The sequence below is a fragment of the Salmo salar genome, chromosome 06, assembly GCF_965601325.2.
Source record: "Salmo salar chromosome 06, fSalSal1, whole genome shotgun sequence".
Lineage (NCBI taxonomy): Eukaryota > Metazoa > Chordata > Actinopteri > Salmoniformes > Salmonidae > Salmo > Salmo salar.
Window position 1 is genome coordinate 38582167 of NC_138296.1, and position 25822 is coordinate 38607988.

Genomic DNA, 25822 nt, shown 5'->3' on the forward strand with positions numbered 1-25822 from the left:
CCATCCAGACATTAGTCCTCATGCACATTACCAAAGGGTTCTCCATAGTCCTGCACCGTGGAGTTTGGACACAAGCAGTAGAAGTGAAATAACAGCGGAGGTCCCCATAAAGTACCTCTGGACCCTGATGGTTTTGCACAGTGATGGGCAACTGGCAGCCCCCCCTTTCGTGGAACTCAGTTGGGGTCTCAATTTGGTGTTGAAAGTCAGAATAGTAGAACACAAGGTGAAATTTCAAAATTTGCTTGTGCATCAACAGTTTTTTCTTGTTACGTCAGTCACTCAATTAGCCCAATTAATCAGCTAACATTTTTTAGATTGGTAAATTAGTCTAGCCAGCCATCTAAACTTCTAGTAATCATGGTCAAATTACCGACCGGGGGTTCCCCATTGATTTTGTTAATCACTCTCACTCATATTCAAAACTACAAACATTTCTCTCCACCCTATGGCAAAATTAGTAGAATTGCAGGAAATGTTCTAAAATGACTGCATGTGTGGCTATGGATGTCGGTATTCAGTCCCGCAACCCACGAGTTCAGATTTTTTGTGGCCCCCACACCCACCAAAGTGGCCCATCTCTGGTTTTTCACATACAGGATTTAATACTCAATACTGTCATACTAATTGCACCGCAAATGATAGATCGCTGGAGAAGCGCATGCTTCTTACAGGCTGTGGCTTGTACAGTAAATAGGATTGGTTAAGATGGCAGAGCAGATGGACACCGGATTATTTGAGTGCATGTGACGTGGACACAGGAACCCGTGTGTGAACGGTGTTGGGACACCTGAGGATAAGAGGCCATTCTGTATAGATGGACAATTCTCAATGACCACAAGACAAGTAGAAGCCAATACTTTCATCTTTATTTTTAATCTTGTTCTTTTTGTTTAAATAAATTTCTTTGTAAAATCTCAAAACGAAACACTGAACAGGAGTGTTAAAGCCTGTCTTAATTTAAAACGATACACAACAAAACATATAAACGCACGGTAACTCTTTTCTGTGTCTTGTAAACAACCCCCCACCACTCCACAGTTTGATAAGATTTGGCATGTCCTTTTTTCAATACATATGCCTTCAGCTCTTTGTCATTAAAATTTTTATTTTTATTATTGCAGTTCGGACAATAAAAAAGACAGTCTGCAAAAAAAATATTAAATTAAGAAAAAAAAAGCATTAGTGCCAATGTTCTTGAACAGTCAGCAGTATACCGAATGCACTCAAAACATATTTTTAGACCTTCTGTAAGCAGCCTCGCACACTAATCATGACAGGCAGTAACATGCACACTACATTATCCTCACATTCACACAGGGGTTTATCACTTGGTCTCATTCTCACTCATACACACACTGAGTATTCCACACACAGTATCCCACTCTCTGAGAAATGCAATGTTGCCTCATACTGCCAGAGTTTCAACAATTATCATAGTAACAGTAACAAACGTGATTGAGAGAAAAACAACAGTAGGAGGTCAGCATTTGAAAGGAACAATTACATTTCAGTATTCCACTGTTCAAAATAAAAACCACCATACAAAACAGAAACTAACATACACAATAAGATACAGTTCTGTCATCAATCAGAGCAGTGTGTTTGCACGTGTTTTGATTCAGTCTCCATAAGGGACATGAATGGAAACTGCAGGTTGTCCTGCATCACGTAGTTTTCCTATATGACGCGAGTAATGCTGTTACAGTGCCCATCTGTCCGAAGGCTAGTTTGTATTTGGTGTGTGCATGTGTATGTAAGTCTGTCATCAAATCACCTACTAAGCACAATGCAATCCAGCCAGTCTCTCAGACCGACAGACTTTAACTTCAGGTTCAAGTCTAGCAGTTGAAATCTTCATCTGTGGAAAAAGGCCTTACACATCTAACAGTCCCTGCATTTGTTTATATAATAGCTTAAGTCTGGCCATGAGAATGTGTGTAAGCATGTCTCACATTTCTGCTTGTGTGTTTACGTGGTTATATTTAGTCATTTATATATGTATTTGTGTGTGTTTCCCAGTGTATGTCATGTCAGTGTGTCTAAATATATACTTATGTGAAGGTGTCAGATGGAGTCAGCCCCTCCTCCCAGCAGGTCACCAGGCAACAGGGCAGCTGGGCTGCCCATTTGGTGCCTGTCCTCCATTTGGGGTGCACCCCACAAGCTGCTGCTGGAGTAACCTGGGGTCACACCACCCCAGAGCCCAGACCTCCCTGCCTCTACCCGTCCCACCCCTTTCCCAGCCCCGTTGGCGCTCCACTGAGCAAAAATACCAAGCCCAGGACCTTGGGCTGAGGTGGCCTCTGGAGAGCTGCCCGTACCATCCAAAGTTTGCCAGCCGGAAGGCCCCACACTACCCAGAACCCCTCCTGCCCCGCTGTTTCCTGCTCCTATTGCTGCTCGTTCACTCCCCGGGGAGCCCCCGCCGCTGTTGCCCATGGCTGTGCGCGTTCCTGACGAGCCCTGGGCTGCCCCTGCCGCTGGGCTGGCCCCCTCCGCACCTCCAACCTGGGAATGTGCAAAATAGCGAGCCACTTCCTCCTCACTCACAAACTCCGCCAGGATTGTGGTGTTCCCCAGAACACACCTGGAGAAAACAAAATAGGGCAGTGTCCTTTAGTAAAACAGGAAGTAGAACATTTACTAACTGAATGGTCATCAGGCTCTGATTCAGCATTATAATCTGAAGTCTTGTTTTAAAAAGAAAGCTCTGTGTGCGTAAATGAAAAAAAAAAAAATGCTCAAGATTGCAATAAAATATATTAATCATTGCAATGAAATAAATCGAGCAATTACTGCTTTTTAAAACATGCTGCATGGAGCTAACATTAGGGCAAATTTGTAAATCTTTCATTACAGGCGTTTGGCATTACACTAGGCAGCAGCCCGGTGTTTGTTAGTGTGTAGAGGGGTAGTAGCCTACATGTGCAGTGCACCCTGAGCCTTGGCTGCTTCCTGACGTGTGCTGTAGCGAATCAGGGCGCTGCCCTGGGTCAGGCCGAGGTGAAAGGTCAGCAGGGGGCCGTGCTGCATACAGATAGTCCGTAGTGTGGAACCGTCGATCTGTAGGGGAACAGAAAACGTAGTGGGATACCCGTGTGTCTGTGGTGGGCAAGTGTGAGACTGTAAAAGGGCGGGCAGTAGAATTAAACATTTCCCCATTCTGTTTTTCCCTTAGCAGCCCTTTCATGCCAACGCCATTCATGCAATCCTTAATTGATTCAATGGATCAGCCAACCTCACAATCCAATTACACTTGGGTCACGCATGACACCGGCTCATTTGCATAGAATACACCGAAGGAGAATGCTGATGAACAAGAAATTCACACCCACCCCTCTCAATGGCCATTTTATTTAACAGCTGTGATAAATTCCACTTCGATGATGGGTCAGAAAACATAAAATTCCAAATCACCCACAACATAATCCCTAGCCCCCCCCATCCTTCTGCTCATTGGTGCTAGTGCCAACATCTTAATCAATTCTCTCCGTCTGTACCTGAGGGGTGAGGTTGCTGAGCAATAGCCAGCAGCTGCCTCTGGAGGCCACACCATCACTCCACGCTGAGCCTACGGAGGAGAGAAAGAGGGCAGTCAGAAACAAAGGATAGCCTTTCAATCTTTTTTCTGTTGTAAAGCCGGTATCTAATAAATATCTTACTACAATGAGTTCTGAAAACCCAACAGCTATAAATGGTTTCGTATGAAGTTGGCCAGTAAACAGTTAATCACTACAGGGTTGATCCAGATATATAATATTACCTGTCCCAAATCTTGAATCCTGACTGCCCCCGCCCTCTCCCCAGCCCCTGGCCAAACGCGGGGCTCCGCTGCCCCATGGGGATGTCGAGGCCTGTTTCTGACTGGTCAGTCCAGGAGGGGGGCGTGGCAGCTGGGAACTGACGCGACTGGTCTTCCACGGCTTATTGTGTCCGATGGGCTCTGGGGGCCAGCTGGGTTTGTACTCCGAGTACTTTGCTGAGAAAACAAGCACAACTTTAAACACATGACCAAGATCATAGATCATTTCAATATATCATCAATTTACAGAGCGTTGGTTAGCAGCTCATTCTCTTAAATATTAGACTTTAAAGTTGTTCATATATTAGAGAATGTCACTACCTGTGCTGTGTGCATTGCCAAGGGGGCTGTCTGAGGCACTGTAGGGCCAGGCACCTGGTGAAGGCAGCAAGGTGTTGAGGGAGGGGTTTGGCCCTGCAACAGAGATGGGATGCGCTCAAGAAATACTGCAATACAACATATGGTGTGCCTAGGGCTGTGACAGTCATGAAACTTTGTCAGCTGGTGACTTACAATCAAGTAACTGTCGGTCTCACAGTAATTGACCGTTAATTAACAAACACATTTAGCATCTCCTGGCTTCCACACACAGCCTACAAGCCACCGCTGTGCACATTCCTGACGAGCCCTGGGCCGCCCCTGTGCCTGGGCTGCCCCCCTCCGCACCTCTAACCTGGGAATGTGCGAAATAGCAAGCCACTTCCTCCTCACTCACAAACTCCGCCAGGATTGTGGTGTTCCCCAGAACACAAGGGAAACATAGCTATTTTCAATAAATTATCAATTTACAGAGCTTTGGTTAGCAGCTCAGTCTCAACTATTGGACTAGACCTTAAGTTGTTCATATTAGAGAATTCCGCTACCTGTGCTGTTGCATCCCCAGTTGTGGGATGCAACAGATCCCAAATTAATACAACCACCAATATCAAAACTTTTTTTACACAATGTGGCTGACGCAACAGATCAGAAGGTTTAGCTTAAAAATGTTGATAAACGATTAGGCTATTTCTTCACATTATAAGCACAGCAATGCGCACATGGTAGTAGGCTATAAGCGCACATGTTCCATTAGTGGAAAACACCATTATTAAAAGTCACCGTGAGTGCAATTATGCATGTAATGCTTTTATTATAAAAAAGGTGCATTTTTAGGGTGAAACTTATCTTCCCCAAACTTGAAACTCACTCGCTGCTCATGTATGCTATTAAGGCTCTACACCCCTTATAAAACTGATGAATGTGCTTAATTTTAAGAAGTTATTTGGCCATTTTAGTTGTGATACAAACATTAAAACATTTTCACAAATATCATTTATCATTCACAAGTGACAGGCTAATATTGCCACAAGGGTTGCACATTTTGGGGAATATATGCAAATTAATATTAATACCATTTAAATGTATATTTTTTGCATTGGATATATTTACCATATCATATGTTGACAGAAACAAACATTTTACCTTATAAGTAGACAATTGCAAATGATTAAATCCTTCCAATAGAAAAAAACATTTGTTACAAGTTGAAGTTTAATTCAATGAATTGACTCTTCACATGGGATGAACAACAAAAAGGGAATCGAATGATCCATCGCATCTCCCAAAAACATTTTCAACATACATCTGTAAAATGATATAGTCTAGAAACTAAAGCATTGGTTGTCTTCCTCAGAGGCTTCCATGTCTTCTCCCTGGACATCCTCAATGTCCACCACCTCTTGAACATCAGACTGAGGCCTCACTGTCACTTTCCAACCTTGTTGAGGATGGCTCATTGTCAGGCTCAAAAAGCCTCAAATTTGCCCACATGGCCACCAATTTTTCAACCCTTGTATTGGTCAGCCTGTTGCGTGCTTTGGTGTGTGTTCCCAATCAAGGACCAGTTGCGCTGAGGCGGCTGATGTTGGTGGGATTTGGAGGATGATGGAGGCAACATGAAAAAGAGCCTCAGATCCACAAAGTCCCTTCCACCAGGTGGCTGATGAGATATGTTGGCACGACTGCCATATTGCATCTCCATCCCAAAGCCCTTGCATGGAAGTGTACTTCACCAGACTGCCAAGAACCTTGTCCTCCCTCCAGGCCAAGGAGGCGAGACACGGTAGTGATGACACCATAGGCCTTGTTGATCTCTGCACCAGACAATGCTCTTGCCAGCATACTTGGGCTCCAACATGTACACTGCAGTGTGTATGGGCTTCTGGCAGAAGTCTTAACACTTTTTGATCCATTTCAGAACTGCAGTTTCCTCTGCTTGGAGAAACAGTGAAGTGGGCAGGGCAGTAGCCATTTCTTCTCATACATCTGCACGCAGAGTCTCAACGTCAGACAGGATGGCATTGTCTCCCTCAATCCGTGCAATGGCTACTGCTATAGGTTTCAGGAGTTTCAGGCTGCTTACCACTCTCCCAAAAAACATCATCCAGGAGGATTCGTTTCCAAATGACGCGGTATGTAAGCAGTTGTTTCTTAGTTTCTCTCTCTTGTAGAGTGTATCCATTGTTTTCAGTGCCATGATGTCCTTGAGGAGCAGATTCAATGTATGAGCAGCACAGCCAATGTGTGTGATGTGAGGGTAGGACTTCTCCACTTTAGACCAAGCAGCCTTCATGCTTGCAGCATTGTCTGTCACCAGTGCAAATACCTTCTGTGGTCCAAGGTCATTGATGACTGCCTTCAGCTCATCTGCAATGTAGAGATCGGTGTGTGTTGCCCCTTGGTGTGTGTTGCCCCAGAATACTGATTGAGAGGTGGCGATGACGTAGTTAATTATTCCATGCCCACGAACAGTCGACCACCCATCAGAGATGATTGCAATACAGTCTGCTTTCTCTATGATTTGCTTGACCTTCACTTGAACTCTGCATCCAGAAAATGAGTAGATAAAGCATGTCTGGTTGGAGAGGTGCATGCTGGGTGAAGAACATTCAGAAATCTCTTCAAATACACATTGCCTGTGAGCATCAGAGGTGAACCAGTTGCATACACAGCTCAAGCAAGACATTCATCAGCATTTCTCCGACTACGTTCCTCCATTGAGTCAAAAATCTTCTGATTCCAGGAGGACCATGAGCTGTTGCTATCGATAAGGTATCCGATTCATCATTTTCATCTCGAAATGAAGTAGAGGTACTTTTGTCAGAGGTTGCTTGTTGTGAGCGCTGAGGGAACTTTGTGCACTTGGCCAGATGATTCTGCATCTTTGTTGCATTCTTCACATATGATTTGGCACAGTACTTGCAAATGTACACAGCTTTTCCTTCTACATTAGTTGTAGTGAAATGTCTCCACACATGAGATAGTGCCCGTGGAATTTTCCTGTAAAGATAAGAAAACGTTAAAAAAAAATACAATTCCATGTACAGATAAATAGTTAAGCAGTTAGATTAAACAACTCCTTCCTAAGATAAATGTTTAACAAAAAAATAAAACATGTATGGAAACAGGTGAATTAACACTCCTCAGTTAGCAGGCTCAAGCAAACTAAAACCCACATGGTAGAAAAAACTAACTAGCAGAAATTGTTAACAAGTTAGAAATGATTTAAACTTGTTTCTGTAGGCTACTATTTACAAAAAAACATGTATGTCAGAAAATATATTCACCCCATCCAGTATTGTAATCAAAACTTACCAGAAAGCATGTAGTCCTTGGCTCAGACAGTGTAGTAGTGTGGGCTCAACAGCATCTCATTAGTGTGCAAGATCTTGAGAATCAGCTGTACATGTAATGGAAGAATGCACTGCACATGGAAGAATGTGCATGCAGAGGGTTGCAATTCCATTGAATTGGGGATAGTTTAACCAAAATATGCCACAAGACCTAGAATTGCCTTAAATGTAACCTACAAAAAATGGTTCACTGTTTAAGCTAACTTTTTTTGATGAATTTAAGCAAAATTTCCCAAATTCCAGGGCTCAACTTCCCATGGTAAATTTCCAGACATTTACCAACCCTTTGCAACCCTACTTGTCACCCATCAGACTATTCTTGATTTAATCTTGTCTTTACATGTACCAAATAATATATATTTGTGAAATTTGTTTTGATTTAGAACAGACCACTGTCGTGCACCTGTACCAAAACAGGGGCAGCGGGATTTTTTTAATGTCATCTATGCACTTAAATATCGAATGGAGGATGCTTTTCCCACCAGGCAGTTTGACTGCCTTCGTGACCGCCAGTGTAGCAGTAATACGGTCACGGCAACAGCCCAAGGTGTGCCAATAAGTATTGAATGAGATTAAACCTATACAAAAGCAGTGATTAAACAGTGAGTACCTGTGTTGTCTCGCAGTAACTGGTGGTCAGAGTCACTGAGGCTGGAGGGTCCATGGGAGCCCAGAACACTGCCAGGGGTCATGTAAGGGTCAGACTCCGGGTCGGCACTCTGGATGCCTTTCCAGGGCACTCCAGGCTGGAACTCTGTCACCACAGAAACGACTACTGAGCTTGGCAATAGACATTTTTTGGAACTGCAATGTTTCATATGTCCATTTCAAAATTGTGCATTAGGCACTTGGGGTACTGAAAGCAACTTACCTGGGGGCCAGCTGGATGTCCCAGTCATGGTGCCCATCTTGCTTCCAGGGGTACGGTGCCAGCTGTCAGAAGGGCCCTGAGGGGGCATTCCCAAATCATCAACCCCGAGCAACTCATACTGTGAATATGGGGAGCCCTCTCGAACTTTCATGGCCATGGGTAAAGGACCTGCAATAGCACACGACAAAAACAGATATACAAATAATTTGTCAGTTTGACATGGCATTTCCTTTTATGGCTTTATATTGGTATGATTATTCATGTCATTTGCTAGACATTGGATTTTAATGACTCACCATTCTTGTGATGGGCTGTATCTGGGGGAGAGGGGGCCGGAGAGTGACCCTCCATCATCCATTTGAAGCGGGACTGCTGCCCTCCTCCATCCTTCACCCCCCCCACCATGGAGCCCAGCTCCAGCCCAGACAGGTTGCCTCCAGGAGCAAGCCCTGAGATACCGGGAAAAACATGGTCAGATGGTGCAGTCATGAGCAAATATGATGGCTGTGTTGATAAAACTTGGGCCAGCGTAATCCCCCTGAAATCAAACATCACGGAATAGCTGCTAGGGGATTTAAATGAAAGACTTTCGTCATGGCAACGGTGATATACGAGCTACTGTTTACACAAATTAGTTGGATATGATTTAGTAATGGTTTGCCTTTGACGTCATACTGAGTAGACTGCTCTAAACTGACAGATTGGACTGAGATGTGTTAGAGATAATAACAAAGACCAAACCTAAGCAACTTACCAGAGTACATCCCCTGTGTTTTGGCATGAAGATCTGACAAGGGCCCACCCATACCAGGGTGGGGCATCGAGTCTGCCAACGGCTGTTTTGGTGCCCCTCCAAGAGATGGGGACAGTTTGGAGCTCCCACTGCCTCCGCCTACCACTCCCTGTTGTTGCTGTCTCTGTTGTTGCAGAATAGCCATGATTCTAGCCAGCTATGGAGACATGGGGTAAGAGAAAAGATTGAAAACTATGTACATAAACCAAACATTGCATCAAGAGACTAAAGACAAGCTGGCTAGAAAGCTACTACATGCCGAAAGTCTAGAACAACTATTGCATCTAATATTTAAATTAGTCTGGACTGCTATAGTGATAAGGCACTACACTACTATGGGACGTTCAGTACCTGCTGTGGATCAGGCTGCTGGCGTATAGACTGGGGCAACTTCCTCTGGTTCTGCAGGAGCTGCTGCTGCTGTTGCTGCTGCAGAAGGAGCTGACAAGCCTGGGGGGGTATGGAGTTGGCAGGCACAAAGTAGTTTTACTATTCGATTCCACTGAGGGAGCCAGTATAGTAGCAGTTTTACTGTGGCAATTACTTGATATACTTGATATCCAATCAATACAAGATTATTAGAATTACTGAGCAAATTTGAAAACTGTGATGAATGGTTCAGACGGCCTGAACCACAACTTCGAGGCAGAGACGATATTTACCAGGTGGAACTGCTGCACATGGGGGTAAATGTTACTAAGTACTGCAAGTTGCTGTGGGGAGAGCTGAGGTGGGAACACCCCTCCTCCGACTCCTCCAACACTGCTGCCAGGAGAGGGTATCTGCTTTAGCATGGGGCCCGGCACCTGTGAGGTAAAATAAAATAAAAATGAAGCATCACCATGTGTATTAGCACTGTGGACACTGGAGAAAGAAAAATGCTCTCTTGGATATAGAATGTAGAGTTTTGTTATACAACATGGCCAATATTCCAAAATGGTAATCTAAAGACAAGATAGAAAATATGTTATTGAATGCTAGAGCACCTGCTCATACCCAACGTGGAACAACTTTCTAAATAAACACTAATATTCATGAGATTCAACACAGGTAACGTACCTGCGCAGACAAGAACTGATGAGGGACTTGTCCACGTAACCCTTGGGAGGGGTTCATGGGATGCATCCCAGGCTGGTGCATTCCCCGAGACTGAGGATTCCCACCGCTGCCACCAAATAAACCATGACCACCCATCTGGAACGATGGATATACAGAAAAGTAGTTAAATATGAAATTATAAAAAGGAAAAGTGAGAGCTGCTAAAAAGGAAAATATCTATAAAGTTAGTTGACAAAAAAAGCTAGCTGATGTTAGCTGGCTAGCTAATGATAGCGTCAACATATCTAGCCTCCTTCACCTAGGCCAATCGACGGCTCATGCAAACATTGTTTAGCATAGCTTCAAGTACACCTTGAACCCTTTTGACAGGAGTATGACTCTTACCTTGTCACTGTAAGGCCCCATGTCTCCAGGACCCATGTCTTTGGAACTGGGCATACGGTAGCCGCCTCCACCTCTTCCTCCTCTCCGCATTTCACCGCTGTAGTCATTCATCCCTCTCTTATCTCCTTCCAATTTTTTATCAAGACTCAAGTCCTCGCCCTATTAAAAAGAGTAGGACGCTTGTTCTTACTCAAAGTAAGTGTGATCAAAGACTTAGTAACTTAGTTGTCACGATCTGGTTAACCATCACTACAAACACTTATGTTTTAGCATTCATTAACTTAAGGATATCTTCAGAACTATCCATTTCTCAACATCTTGAGAACTGATGCTACTTAGCCAGTTCCAGTTGGCTAACGTTAGCTACTAGCCATGCTAGCATGTAATTACATTCCAAATCATGGTGAGACACTATGTGCATCCACAAATAATAAACCATATAAATTCATGCAAAAAACTGCAACACCTCTACTCCTGTGTGTTTGGTGGAGTATGGGAACCGTGCGCACATCTACTGTATGCAGTGCTCATTTCACCCCTTAGGACTTCGATGGCTTAGTAAACCAGTGGAAGGCAGGATTCGGAATGAAACCAGGTGTGCCGAGCGTTATTTGTGAAGACTGCAGGCTCTATTTCAGGGTTCCCCAACTGGTGGCCTTATTTGGGTCAAGTTCTGGCATGCAAAAATAACAAAATTAGCTGGCTTGCTAAGACACCAGTATATGCAGTTAACATTATTTGATAACTAGTTAGATGTCATTATGTATTTCCAAAACTTTGGTTTACTTTAATGTAGCTGTAAGATAGGTGTTGACAGCAACTGGCTGACTCAAACAGCGCTAACAAAATGTTCCCTCTAAGCTGCACGCATGCCACACAGATCCCCGGGACTGCCGCGCAGAAATATCAGCCCACAGAGAGATGCACAAGATTGAACTTCACTGCTCTAGAAAGTTGAGTGGTCACCAACTGGTCAATCATGATCGACCGGTTAATCGTGTAGGCATTGCTAGTCGATGGCCAAATTAAAACCTAACGATAAAGCATTGTGTTCCTATTTTTACCACTGTTGCCGGAAAGCGCACCCTGATTCAGCTGCCCTGTGCGCCAGGTAGGAGAACTGTTGCCATTTTTAACCGTTTTATTTGTCTTAAGGCAAAATCTCTGCCTTCCTGGTGGGCCCAGAGAGCAAATCAAGTGCACTATAGGTCTACCACTGGCCAATCGGGTGGCTCATATAACCGTGTCTGCAGTAACGTAGCAGGTATAACAGGAAGCTACAGCAAAGTTGATACCGAGTTTTCAAAACCATGACGAGACCCAACGAATACAGCAAAGATATAATTTTTTTTATGAGTGGGTTCAAGTTTAACTCAGCGCTGTCAACACTTTGTATTCAATACTTTTAAAAGCCATAAAATTAGCATTCTTCCCATTTCCACTCAGTGCTACAACATGCACTGCAGCAGTAACGAATGAGTAGGAAAGTATATATAGACTTGCGTTATTATTAGCGGCTTGGGTCGTTTTAATAGAGGAATATTTCACTTTCTCTGTTCATAGGAGTAACATTAATTTGTGCAATAATGCGGTGTCATCAGCTAGAAGACTCCTTTTTTGGTCAGTGGAGGAAAGGGAGAACGGAGGGATGTTAAGAGGCTGTATGCTGCTACCTCCCTCCGCTGAGACTGACCATCAAATGCCGACCCCATAAGAACAGAAAAATAAAAAGCTAATTATTTAAATGTACGCTCACGCAGCTATGTCTCACAAGTAATACAACAATGGATCTACTACCAGTGTGATCATATAGCCTACCTCAAATTTTTTTAAATTAATATTTTAAAATGGCCCAAACAAAAATGCTTTGGCAGGTCAATTCAAGCAAAGTAAATATGTGGTGATAACGTATTGGGCCTAAAGCTTACTGCACAAACCTGATAGCTACAGTACTGTTTTTACTAGTTAATGTTGCATAGGTTATGTTTTAAGTCAGGTAAAAAAAAAAATTCTGAGCAGTAGATCTCAGGTTGCATTTTGACTCAGAAAAGGTTGGTGACCACTGTTGTAGTTTTCCCTGTTAACACTATCAACGTTTCCCTTTACTGTGGTAATTGTGATCGAATCAACGCAATATTATCCACGTTCAATGCAACATACCGAAACAAAACTAACTATGCAAGAGATTTTTATGTAGGCAGAACGCATCGGAGTAGAATACTATTGCATTGACACTCACAACTCAGCCAGGGGCAGCATAAACAAATCAGAGCTGCAGTAGCTCTATATGCAAATAGACCATTGCCATATATGGATCTGTGCCATTTACTTTGAACTGGACTGTGTTTACGGCATGAGCGGTCATGAGTAGATGGGGTTGTTTTGAGATCAAAGCGAGAGCTGCATGTAGCTATGTGCACATTTTGCTCATATTTTTTTATCCTTTATTTAACTAGGCAAGTCAGTTAAGAACAAATGCTTAATAACAATGACGGCTTACCCCGGCCAAACCCCCCTATGGGACTCGCAATCACGTCTGGATGTGATACAGCCTGGATTCAAACCAGGGACTGTGTAGTGAAGCCTCTTGCACTGAGATTAAGTGCCTTAGACCGCTGGGCCACTCGGGAGCTCCTTTGCTAGTTACTAAGTTATTAGCCCAGTTATAGGTCATTTGTAGTCAGTAATAGGGGAGTGATTGCTTCCTACAAGAGAACAAAACCTGTACATTTCTAGACACCTTTGAAAGACGAGTCAGGTACAGACCTTTTTTGTCTTAAAGGGGCAGTGTTGTATTTTGAGTCAGGCTTGAATAAGATAAGTAGCCAATAGGCAGAGGGCTTGCATTATTGGGAATAGACTGGCTTGCCGGGTCCTCCAAATTAAAACCTGTTGGGGCTTGGGGGCAGTATTTGCACGGCCGGATAAAAAAGAACCCGATTTAATCTGGTTACTACTCCTGCCCAGTAACTAGAATATGCATATAATTAGTAGATTTGGGTAGAAAACACTCTAAAGTTTCTAAAACTGTTTGAATGGTGTCTGTGAGTATAACAGAAATCATATGGCAGGCCAAAACCTGAGAAGATTCCATGCAGGAAGTGGAAATCTGATTTGTGGAATCACCTTCAACACTTTGCCTATGAAACACACCGTGAGTTAGGATTCATTTAGCATTCCTAAGGCTTCCACTAGATGTCAACAGTCTTTACAAAGTGGTTTGAGTCTTCTCCGGTAGAAACTGACCGAAAGGGAGGCCTGGAAAGTTGGTCATGGGGGAGGGCCATTACTACTATGACGCAGGCGCCCATGGGTACCCTTTTGTTCCGAAACGTTTAGTAAGACAATGCAATCGTCCGCCTTGAATATTATTGAAGCTCTGATTGAAAAAGGCCCTAAAGATTTATGTTATACAACGTTTGACATGTTTGAACGAAAGTAAATATATATTTTTTGCACATTCGTGACGACAAGTCCCACGCGCCTCGTACATTATGAGTAGCCTTCGGAACGCGCTAACAAGAAGGAGCTATTGGGACATAAATTATTAACTTTTTCGAACAAAACTACATTTGTTGTGGACCTGGGATTCCTGGAAGTGTCTTCTGATGAAGATAATCAAAGGTAAGGGAATATTTACAATAGTATATTTGATTTTAGATGGTTCCAAGATGGCGCTAACCTGTATCGCTTAGCCTATTTTTCTGAGCATAGCACCTCGTTTATTGCAAAGTGTGATTTCCCAGTAAAGTTATTTTTAAAATCTGGCAATGCGGTTGCATTCACGAGATGTTAACCTGTTATGGCTAGGGGGCAGTATTTTCACAGCCGGATAAAAAAACATACCCGATTAATCTGATTATTACTCCTGCCCAGAAACTAGAATATGCATATAATTATTAGCTTTGGATAGAAAACACTCCAAAGTTTCTAAAACTGTTTGAATGGTGTCTGTGAGTATAACAGAACTCATTTGGCAGGCCAAAACCTGAGAAGATTCCATGCAGGAAGTGCCCTGTCTGACAATTTCTTGCCCTTCTTGATTATCTCTATCCATTACAGAGGATCTCTGCTGTTACGTGACACTTCCTACGGCTCCCATAGGCTCTCAGAAGGCGGCAAAAAGCTGAATCGTGGCTTTGCAGGCTCTGGTTGAAAAAAAGTAGCGCGTTTGGATAGTGGCTGGTCACAGTACTGTGAGACTCAGGCGCGTGCCCACGTCAACCCCATGCTTTGTTTTCTTTCGTCTGTTTACCTAAACGCAGATTCCCGGTCGGAATATTATCGCTTTTTTTACGAGAAAAATGGCATAAAAATTGATTTTAAACAGCGGTTGACATGCTTCGAAGTACGGTAATGGAATATTTAGAAATCTTTTGTCACGAATTGCGCCATGCTCGTGACCCTTATTTACACTTCGGATAGTGTCTTGAACGCATGAACAAAACGCCGCTATTTGGATATAACGATGGATTATTTTGGACCAAACCAACATTTGTTATTGAAGTACCAGTCCTGGGAGTGCATTCTGACGAAGACAACAAAGGTAATCAAACTTTTGTAATAGTAAATCGGAGTTTGGTCAGGGCTAAACTTGGTCGGTGTCTAAATGGCTAGCCGTGATGGCTGGGCTATCTACTGAGAATATTGCAAAATGTGCTTTCACCGAAAAGCTATTTTAAAAATCGGACATATCAAGTGCATAGAGGAGTTCTGTATCTATAATTCTTAAAATAATTGTTATGTTTTTTTGTGAACGTTTATCGTGAGTAATTTAGTAAATTCACCGGATGTTTGCGGGGGGTATGCTAGTTCTGAACGTCACGCGCCGATGTAAAATGCTGTTTTTATATATAAATATGAACTTTATCGAACAAAAAAATGCATGTATTGTGTAACATGATGTCCTAGGAGTGTCATCTGATGAAGATTGTCAAAGGTTAGTGCTGCATTTAGCTGTGTTTTGGGTATTTGTGATGCATGCTAGTTGCTTTGAAAATGTCAGTGTGATTATTTTTGGCTGGGTACTCTCCTAACATAATCTAATGTTTTGCTTTTGCTGTAAAGCCTTTTTGAAATCGGACAACGTGGTTCGATTCAGGAGAGGTGTATCTATAAAATGGCGTAAAATAGTCATATGTTTGAGAAATTTAAGTTATAGCATTTATGAGGTATTTGTATTTCGCGCGACGCGATTCCACTGGCTGTCCCAGGTTCCCAGACAGGTTAAGTAACACCCCGCAAATGTTTTTTCCAGCATTCTGATCAGTTCTATGTAATAACTCAAAAAATGAAAAGTGAGGTGTAACTTTGTATTGGGACTTTTGATGAGTATTCTAATGCAAATCCATGTTATATGTGGTTACGTTTATGCTAACTACCCTTCAACAGAAAATGCATCGTCACCATCCTTTCTTCCGAGACATAATTAATAGGGCTTACCATGAGTCCCATATTTTGGAATTGTCGTGTCATTGGGTTCATCCAGTTGTCTCCACCTCCACCCTTTAGGGAACAAACGCACAAACATGCAATGTAGCTAAACATAATCCCTCAGAAAGATGTCTTTCATAGTTCCACAGATTAGGATATTAAAACAAAATTGAGCAAGCAGACCCTAATCACAACATACCTTGAAGTTGCCCCTCTTTCCCCCGGGGCCTTGCCCCCAGCCACCAGAGTTGTAGTTGCTGCTGGTCTGTGAGCCTGTGCTGTTCCAAACTCCACCAACGTCCTCCTCATCATCCCAACTGGAGTGTCGAGAGGCTGTAACTGGGCCCTCTCCTTTGCCCCAGCTCTCTTGCACTGACTTTGAGCCTATGGGACATGCAAAAAGGGGTCATGCAATGTCCTAAGGAGTAACAACCCAACAGCACATTTGCCTTACGATGAAAACTCCTTTAAGTGTCTTACCAGATTTAGATGAGGGGTTTCCCCAACCAGCAGCTTTGCTTGAGTTATCTGGGTCTCCCCAGCCAGATGGTGCATCAGAGGTCTGCCCCCAGGAAGCGGTACCATTATCCACAGATTGTCCAACGAGGTTGCCACCCCCTCCCCACATACCTGGGCCTGGTAATACAGAGAAGACCATATTAAAGAATCTCCCAGAAATGCAAGTTGTTGGCCTTTGAAGGAATAAGTCGGGCATAGCTTACCCATTCCAGGTGCATTGCCAGGGTTTGAGTCATGGTTAGCTGGGATCGCAGGCTGTCTCCTTGGTGGTGGCTGTTGTACAGATGTAGGTGGTCCCTGTTGAGTTTGGCCTTGAAGTGGCGGTGGCGGACCAGAGGGGGCACTATTTTTGTCCCACAGGTTCACATTCTTGCTGTTGTAGCAGGTGGGATCGCCCCAGGCTGAAGTGCCATCGTCAATCTCCATCTTGCGGCTAATGGACTGAGGGGAGGGCTCCTCCCACCCGCTGGGCTCAGGAGCCTCAGCAGGCCCAACGGGGATCTGAGGGATGGGGCCAGCAGTCCAGCCCGAGCTTTGGTTCTGATTCTGGGTGGGAGGACCTCCTGACCTGCCCAAGCCTCCTGGTGGCTGTTGGGTCTGTGATTGGTGTTGCTGTTGATTTGGGGCTTTCAGTGTTGCCGCTTGGCTGTTTGGTATCTGTGCTGAATGCGGCTTCATGCACCAGTCCTGGTGCGGTTTGCCGCCCATGTCACCTCCACTTCCCCAACTCCTCTGTGGGCCTCCCTCATCTATGTTACCCCAAGATCCCTTGCCCGTGTTGCCTCCACCTCTGCCCCTCCCTTCCCCCCAGCCTCCACTGACTGTCTTGGGTTCACGCTGCACCCAGTTGCCTCCCCCTCTTTGTCCCCATCCACCTCCCTCCCTACCCAGCTCTTTCCAACCCCCTGCAGTCGCCTTCTCCTCCTGACCACCTCCCCAGCCACCCCCTCTTCCACCACCCTGTTCTCCAAAATCTCTCCAGTTACTTCCTCCGCCCCCTCTGCGGTCTCTCCCCTCCTGCTCCTCACTGCCCCAGCCTTTGCCATGGCTCTCTGAAGTACCGACGTCACCCCAGGCTCCACTCGTCTTTCCCTGGCTGCCATCAATATCTTCCACTGGCGTCCTGGAGGCAGCAGAATTCCGCATGTTGGATGGTGGAGCACAATTTGACTCGTCATCCCAGCCACCCTTTGATGGTACAGGGCCAGGACCAGTGTTCATAGTAGGTATGTGGGCCCCAGCAGATGGATCAGTAGTCATTGTGCTGTTGCTTGCGGGGTAAGTAGAAGACCGGCCAGTAGAATTAACGGCTTGGGATGGAAATGCAGGGGAACTGCTTCCCTCATTTTGACTGGCTGCTCCTATATCCAGGTCCCAGGCCACATTCTGCTGTACCTGGGTCTGCCCCCATCCGGTGTTGGACAGCACCCTGGGATCCAGGTCCGACCCGCTGAGCATGCTTTGTAAGGCCACTTCAGGGTTGGGGGGTGGGTTGCTGGAGCGGTGGCGGGAATGCTCCTGGTGCCGATTGTGACTCCCAGCCCTGGACCCTCCTCCACTGGAGCATGAGGGGCCTCCACTTCCTCTGCCACATTGACCTGCCCATTCCCCCACAGCATCAACCCCTTTCTGATTGTCCCAAGCTGTTGTCATAGAAGCAAATGTTGGTGAGGCAGACTCCTGGGATATGCCACCGCCACCACCACCACCTCCGCTACCTCCACTGCTGCTGCTGCTCTCGCCTCCACCGCTACTTCCTATAGCTGGGTTGCTGGAACCCCTGACACCTGTCGACCCCTGTGTACCGCCCCAACCCTCCTCTGTAGCCCCATCCCATGCTCCCTGAGATACCACTGGGGTATTTGAGCTAACATTTCCCCTGACCCATTCCTCATTTACTGCTAACCCAGCTTTCTCACCTTGGCTGCCGAAGCCCCACACGTTGGCCTCCTCCCCCTGAGCTGCATCTCCCCCTAATCTGTCCCACCCGTCAGTCTTAGAGGCACCTGTGTTGAGGTTAGAGGGGGGAGGCAAGGCTCTCCATGAAGAGGAAGAGGTTGTGGAGGAGGATGACGAGGCAGAGAGATTCCCGCTCCCTCCAACAACCCCACTGTCCACAAGGTCTCTGCCTCCTTGATTTGGTCCTTCTCCAAGCTCCAGCCCCAAGCCTCCCCAGTCCCCATGGAGATGCGCTCCATCCCTGGCAGGCATTTCATGGAGTTGGTGCTGATGGCTAGCTTGATTCACAGAGGAGAGTGGATGAGTATGGGTGGTACTGGCAGAGAAGGATGTTGTGATGGATGAGGGCACAGCTTCAGTGGTAGCTGCACCAACCCCTGTCGTTCCATCCTGCACAAGGGCAGGCCAGGCTGAAGGGTTGGCATTAGGGTTGAAGTTGGCACCAGGAATTCCACTGTTCACACTAAGAGGGCTCTCCTGAGCCCCAGGAAGAAAGGAGACTTTGGAATTGTTGAGCACTAGCCCCTCTGTTGTTGCTGCTGCAGCCACTCCAATTCCAGGCTGACTGGAAGAGCCCCACACGACACCAGACAGGACACATTCAGTGAGTGACGAGGGGGAAGAGTGGGGTGGGGAGGGACTGTCTGAACTCCCAACTCCTCCTGCCCTCAGATGCTGTTGGGTGCATTTGTCAGTCCGTGAGGCACTGCTGTTGTTGGGGCCATCCAGCTCTGCTCCCTCAGTAACCACTCTATCCCCACCCACGATGCTGGGCCACTCTTCAAGGTCACTCCCATCCACTATCACCTTCTCCCAGCCCTGAGAAGGGGGCTGGCCGCCAGAGCCCACCCCCCATGTGGAATTTGCATAAGTTGAAGAAGCAGCGACTGAAGATGAGGGTGAGGCGTGGGGGGGTGAAGGAGAAGGTGACCCCAGATTGGGATCTGTAGATAATGAGCAAATATACTTTGTTAACTTGAGGACCGTGTTAACCTGTTAGGGCTAGGGGGCAGCATTTGCACGTCTGGACAAAAAAAATGTACCCGATTTAATCTGGTTACTAATCCTACCCAGTAACTAGAATATGCATATACTTATTATATATGGATAGAAAACACTCTAAAGTTTCTAAAACTGTTTGAATGGTGTCTGTGAGTATAACAGAACTCATTTGGCAGGCAAAACCCTGAGACATTTTCTGACAGGAAGTGGATACCTGATGTGTTGTATTACCTTTAAACCTATCCCATTGAAAAACACAGGGGCTGAGGAATATTTTGGCACTTCCTATTGCTTCCACTAGATGTCACCAGCCTTTACAAAGTGTTTTGAGTCTTCTGGAGGGAGATCTGACCGAACAAGAGCCATGGAACGATGATGTCCCATTAGACACCTGGCGCGCGAGTTCATGTTGGGTACCCTCGTTCCAATACGTTATAAAAGAGTATGCATTCGTCCACCTTGAATATTATTCATGTTCTGGTTAAAAAAGGCCCTAATGATTTATGCTATACAACGTTTGACATGTTTGAACGAACGTAAATATATTTTTTCCCCTCGTTCATGACGAGAAGTCCGGCTGGCTTAGATCATGTGCTAACAAGACGGAGATTTTTGGACATAAATGATGAGCTTTTTTGAACAAAACTACATTCGTTATGGACCTGTGATACCTGGAAGTGACATCTGATGAAGAGAATCAAAGGTAATGGATTATTTACATAGTATTTTAGATCTCCCCAACATGACGTCTAGTCTGTATCGCAACGCGTATTTTTCTGGGCGCAGTGCTCAGATTATTGCAAAGTGTGATTTCCCAGTAAGGTTATTTTTAAATCTGGCAAGTTGATTGCGTTCAAGAGATGTAAATCTATAATTCTTTAAATGACAATATAATATTTTACCAATGTTTTCTAATTTTAATTATTTAATTTGTGACGCTGACTTGACTGCCGGTTATTGGAGGGAAACGATTTCCTCAACATCAATGCCATAGTAAAACGCTGTTTTTGGATATAAATATGAACTTGATAGAACAAAAAATGCATGCATTGTCTAACATAATGTCCTAGGAGTGTCATCTGATGGAGATTGTAAAAGGTTAGTGCATCATTTTAGCTGGTTTTATGGTTTTGGTGACCCTGTCTTTGACTTGACAAAACATTACACACAACTCTTGTAAATGTACTGTCCTAACATACTTTAAATTTATGCTTTCGCCGTAAAACCTTTTTGAAATCGTAAAACGTGGTTAGATTAAGGAGATGTTTATCTTTCAAAGGGTGTAAAATAGTTGTATGTTTGAAAATTTTTAATTTTGACATTTATTTGGATTCAAATTTGCCGCTCTTGAAATGCACCTGCTGTTGATGGAGTGCACCACGGGTGGCACGCTAGCGTCCCACCTAGCCCATAGAGGTTAAGGTTAAAACAGCATGTTAATTACACTTGGACAAATATTCATTTTGCTGCCAACTTCAGATCCAAACCACATCCTTTCATTTCAATGTTGACCCACCTGTGGATCCAGATGTGGTTGCATTGGGGGCATCTCCCTGTGAAAGAGGGGGTGTGTCTCCCCTACCGCTGCCTCCCCCCAGCAGCATGCAGGACAGTGGTGGCTGGCCTCTCTTCAGAAGCACTTTGTGGTCCTGCTGGCAGCGGAATCGTGGGGGCACCTCTCTGGGCATATAGCGCTGAGTTCCGGTGGGGGGCTGTCCGTTGGCCACAGCCGCCCGGTTTGCATTGTTCCCGCCCGGAGGAACAGCGAACCCAGCTGCAGGGCAGGGGGACGATGGTGGAGTGGGGCCAGGGCTGGGAGACACAGAGCCAGGAGTGGCTAGTGACTGTGTGGAGGTGGCCTTGGTTGATTCTGGCACTTAATGAAAATTAAATGAATGAACCACGTCAATAAAGTCAAAGCTGGAATGCATCCTAATGCTATGTAACAATATAAACGTTACTATTTCCTCGCTCATCCTTATCTTGTTTGATGAAAGGAAGGGGTGTTACAGATGTACAGTACCAGTCAAAAGTTAACCCCTGGAATGAGTAGGTGTTTTCTTTATTTTTACATTGTAGAATAACAGTGAAGACATCAAAACTATGAAATAAATACATGGATTCACATATAAAATTATAATTTAATTTTGTTTCTATTTGAGATTCTTCAAAGTAGCCACACTTTGCGCAAAGCTATCATGGCATTCTCTCAACCAGCTTCATGAGGTAGTGACCTGGAATCAATTAATTAAAAGTTAGTTTGTGGAATTTCTTTCCTTCTTAATACATTTGAGCCAATCAGTTATGTTGTGACAAGGTAAGGGTGGTATACAGAAGATAGCCCTATTTGGTAAAAGAACAAGACCAAAGACCAAGAACAGTTCAAATAAGCAAACAGAAATGAAAGTCCACCGTTACTTTAAGACATCGTCAGTCAATACAGAACATTAAGAACATTTAAGTGCAGTCAAAAACCATCAAGCTCTATGATGAAACTGGCTCTCATGAGGACCACCAGAGTTACCTCTGCTGCAGAGAATAAGTTCATTAGAGTTAACTGCACCTCAGATTGCAGTCCAAATAGGAGAATGCGTGAATCAGGCCTTCATGTTCGAATTGCTGCAAAGAAACCGGCGCACAATTGGCCCAGCGTCATCTGGGTTAGGCAGTCATTGTAAATAAGAATGTGTTCTTAACTGACTTGCCTAGTTAAATAAATAAAATATATAAAAACACTACTAAAGGATACCAATAAGAAGAAGAGACTTGCTTGGGCCAAGAAACAAGAGCAATAGACATTAGACCGGTGGAAATCTGTCCTTTGGTTTGGAGTCCAAATTTGAGATTTTTAGTTCCAACCGACGTGACTTCATGAGACGCAGAGTAGGTGAACGTATGATCTCCACATGTGTGGTTCCCACTGTGCAGCATGGAGGTGGTGGTGTGATGGTGCTTTGCTGGTGAAACTGATTTATTTTCGAATTCAAGGTACACTTAACCAGCATGGCTACCAAGGCAATGCGCCATCTCATCTGGTTTGCGCTTAGTGGGACTCTTTTGTTTTTCAACAGGACAATGACCCAAAACACACCAGGCTGTGTAAGGGCTATTTGACCAAGACAGAGAGTGATGGAGTGCTGCATCAGATCACCTGGCCTTGACCCAATTGGGATGAGTTGGGCCGCAGAGTGAAGGAAAAGCAGCCAACAAGTGCTCAGCATATGTGGGAACTCCTTCAAGACTGTTGGAAAAGCATTCCAGGTGAAGCTGGTTGAGAGAATGCCAAGAGTGCGCAAAGCTGTCAGCAAGGCAAAGGGTGGCTACTTTGAAGAATCTAAAATATAAATTATATTGATTTGTTTAACACTGATTGCTACATGATTCCATGAGTTATTTCCGAGTTTTGACATCTTCACAATTATTCTACAATTTAGAAAAATAAATAAAAACCCTTGAATGAGTAGGTGTGTCCAAACTTTTGACTGGTACTGTATATACAGGACTACAACAAAAAAAACATACCTTTGACTTTTTGTTCAGTCACCTGAAAGTATAGAAGACCGTCAGTGCCATGAAACAGCCCACACATTACTGTAATGAATGTCAAGCGCAAATACCACAAGCAACTATGGAGCGCAGGCCAAGTAACTCATTATTGCCGTCACGACTACAACTAAAACACAGCCAGAACAGTGTGGCTCTGACTTTCAATGGGCCATGAAACTGGATCAAACACCAGACAATTCTGTTTTGAGGAACATACCAGAGCACTCTGAATTATGTAGGCCTAATTTCCTGATGAAAAGTGGATATTATATACCTTCTGGGAAGCTTCCCTTTTCTTTTTATCCTCTTTCTTCTTTTTCTTGTCTTCCATGAACTGCTGTTCCCTTTCCTGATTCTCCTATCTGGACACATTTAAATGGATGTGGGCATTGATATTGGGCAACAAGCATCAACATCAAGTTACATACATTTGCTGCGACTTGCCTAAAAACGTTTTATCAACAGTTTATCAAAATGAACTCTTCCACAATTAGTTAATGTTGTCAGAACTATAGTATTAAGCAGACAACCTTGGCAACAGTGTGGTAGCCACCCTGAATTATTCATTTTTCAAGCAAACGATTACAACTCCAAACATGCACACCAACAGAGAGGAAATGTAAGACTGGGCAGTACCTGACTGGTAGATAAGAGAACCCGTTTGCTGGTAGAAATATTTAATTATCACGTAGGTCAAAGCCTAACGAACTAGTAGAGATGGCGAGAAGGTGAGTGTGTGCAGGATAGAGCGAGCTAGTTGGCTAGATGGGTCAGGTATCACGGGGTGGCATTTAGTTTTAGTCCCCCTGTTTGACTCAGCTTTACAAAAGCGCTCCACTGAAAACGCTAGTAAGCTGAAAATGTGGTCTTTTGAGTGCATGTATGGGAAACAGAAACAAAGCAAGTTTGCGCTATGGGAGGCATTTTGGCAATTTGGTCAAGAGCTTGTCCAAATTGCGTAGTAGTAGTCGTCTAATCTGTAAATACAATTTAAGGACGGCAGTCAAGTTAAGCCGCTCAAAATTGTCAGAGGTAAAGAACTAGCTAGCAAGCAATCTAATGTTCGAGTAAAAAAATATATATTTATACTGTGTTATGCTGATCTATACGCGGCATTAAATAAAAACAATTCCAATAATAGCTAACGTTACATTATGCTAGCTAGTGCCACTTAATACAAATCAGCTAGCAGAAGCTTGCCTGGGGGTATCGCTCTGCCGTTTGCCAGGGCCTTTTCCAGCCTCGAGCTCGAGTACAGAGTAGCCCCAATCTGGACACCCGGTGGCGTTGGACTTAAAAAACGAACTTCGCGAGAACCAAGTCACGTAACGACACAAATGTGTGTTAACCTAACTAACTAAATTGTTAAAATAGTATTGACACTAACTAGCTGTAAGATAGCGCTTTCGTGCGAGCGACTTTGACGTCGTTAACTGCTGCTCAAAGGTAAAGTCAAGTAGGGAACACGACGTACAGCTGCCGGTTTGCTAACCAGCTCCCATAACTAAGCTCCATACATAGTTTAAAAAATAAATAAATACAAAATAAATAAAAAACATCCATACATATCGGCTACAGAGATACTGTTGATTAGCTGAGAATTCCGTGCCTATCAAAAATAGTTAATGGCAATGTTAATTGAATTGAGTGTGTTTCTCAAAATTATTCATACATACACACACACACTAAATAATATTGCTTCATAGCATGACTTGTCTGTTCAATCAACTGTCGTTTCTGGACTGATGTGACTGACAAGGCCAAAGAAGCTACGATAAAACTTCAGTGACGTTCTCTATAGCTAACTTAGCTGACTGACGTTAGCTAGCTGTCGCTTATAACGTAACAAGGAAAGAAAAAAACCCAATAGCACACACATTTTACAACATTGTAATGAACAACCTAACGTTACATCGTGTGAAATAATGTTTTAGTTACTCACCTCAGGAATCACAAACATAAAGTACTTTGTGAAATTCTTGCAGACCTAGTTAGCTAAAGCTAGTTTAGCAATCTAACGGTAGTTCAAGGCTAAACCGAATAAGAAATAACATCACCAAAAGGCGAAATGTTAAAAATCGAGAAATTAAATTAACGTATATCCTTTCGTACGAATGTAGTTTAAGCTGTAAACTACACATGCATAACCTCTTGTTGGTTGCAAAGCGCTGTGAGGTCGGTTAGTTTACTATCGGCCATTTTGCTTCTCTGTGCAGCTTGTGTTGTTGACCAGAGGGATGGGGGCTGGATGGATATCTGCACTCTGCAGCAAGGGGGCGTATTCTCTCCCAAGCGTGACGTCATTTACATCCAATTAGCCAGAGTGTTATCAGAGATGACACTTCTCAAGTTTGGTAGAAAAAGTTGTAAGCCAAAGCAACAGTACAGGACCAAAACTAGACAGTGGAAACTGAACAACCTCTGCCATAACTCAGTGAACTTAGATATTGCAAAACAAAAACTCATCAATAACCTAGTCCGTTCTCATCTTTGGTTTACAGTCAGCTCCCGAATGAGATAATGTATAATCAATGCATTCACTCTCTTCTCTTCATCATACCTTTTCCAGAACACAAAGTATTATCTTTATCGTAAGACTGACCTCAAAATACCAGCCTCATTTGACTGCTTATTTATACCCTCTTGTTATGTGATATTTCCTCATGTTGTTGTTTTTCTCTTTTGTTGCCTAGTGGCGTCCGCATGCTTCCCAGACGGAACAGTTCTTGCATATATTATGATGACATTTTGTGACGTTTTTGTTTGTTTTGGGACCTCGG

At 44.1% G+C, this 25822-nt stretch overlaps 1 protein-coding gene across 4 annotated transcripts; it reads right to left on the reverse strand.

Moving 5' to 3' along the window:
• Positions 1 to 847: 847 nt before the first annotated feature.
• LOC106607147 (trinucleotide repeat-containing gene 6B protein) lies at positions 848 to 25759 on the reverse strand. Of its 4 annotated transcripts, none has more exons than XM_014203778.3 (21): positions 25645 to 25759; positions 23317 to 23404; positions 23019 to 23040; positions 21013 to 21372; positions 16739 to 19438; positions 16497 to 16652; positions 16216 to 16400; positions 16026 to 16088; positions 10584 to 10742; positions 10200 to 10334; positions 9803 to 9946; positions 9492 to 9590; positions 9102 to 9297; positions 8644 to 8796; positions 8348 to 8515; positions 8087 to 8230; positions 4127 to 4219; positions 3767 to 3982; positions 3504 to 3574; positions 2927 to 3066; positions 848 to 2590 (listed from the first exon to the last, which is right to left on the reverse strand). In XM_014203778.3, the coding sequence occupies exons 2-21, from the start codon at positions 23371 to 23373 to the stop codon at positions 2068 to 2070; spliced, it is 5784 nt and encodes a 1927-aa protein (XP_014059253.1). In that variant the 5' UTR covers positions 23374 to 23404; positions 25645 to 25759; the 3' UTR covers positions 848 to 2067. The 4 variants fall into 4 exon arrangements, 3 of the variants coding, with proteins under 3 accessions (XP_014059253.1, XP_014059252.1, XP_082832662.1); XM_014203777.3 differs by lacking the exon at positions 25645 to 25759 and adding an exon at positions 24985 to 25295; XR_014392664.1 differs by lacking the exons at positions 848 to 2590; positions 2927 to 3066; positions 3504 to 3574; ... (1 more) ...; positions 4127 to 4219; positions 25645 to 25759 and adding exons at positions 5318 to 7123; positions 7439 to 7547; positions 24985 to 25297.
• Between the last annotated feature and the right edge of the window lie 63 nt (positions 25760 to 25822).

Excerpts from the sequence above, each read along its gene's own strand:
- LOC106607147 (XM_014203778.3), bottom strand. The coding sequence starts at position 23,373 with ATGGAAGACAAGAAAAAGAAGAAAGAGGATAAAAAGAAAAGGGAAGCT. Across the intron at positions 8,231-8,347 it reads GACATCCAGCTGGCCCCCAG|AGTTCCAGCCTGGAGTGCCC; the intron begins GTAAGTTGCTTT and ends CTGTGGTGACAG. Across the intron at positions 3,983-4,126 it reads TGGCAATGCACACAGCACAG|CAAAGTACTCGGAGTACAAA; the intron begins GTAGTGACATTC and ends TTGTTTTCTCAG.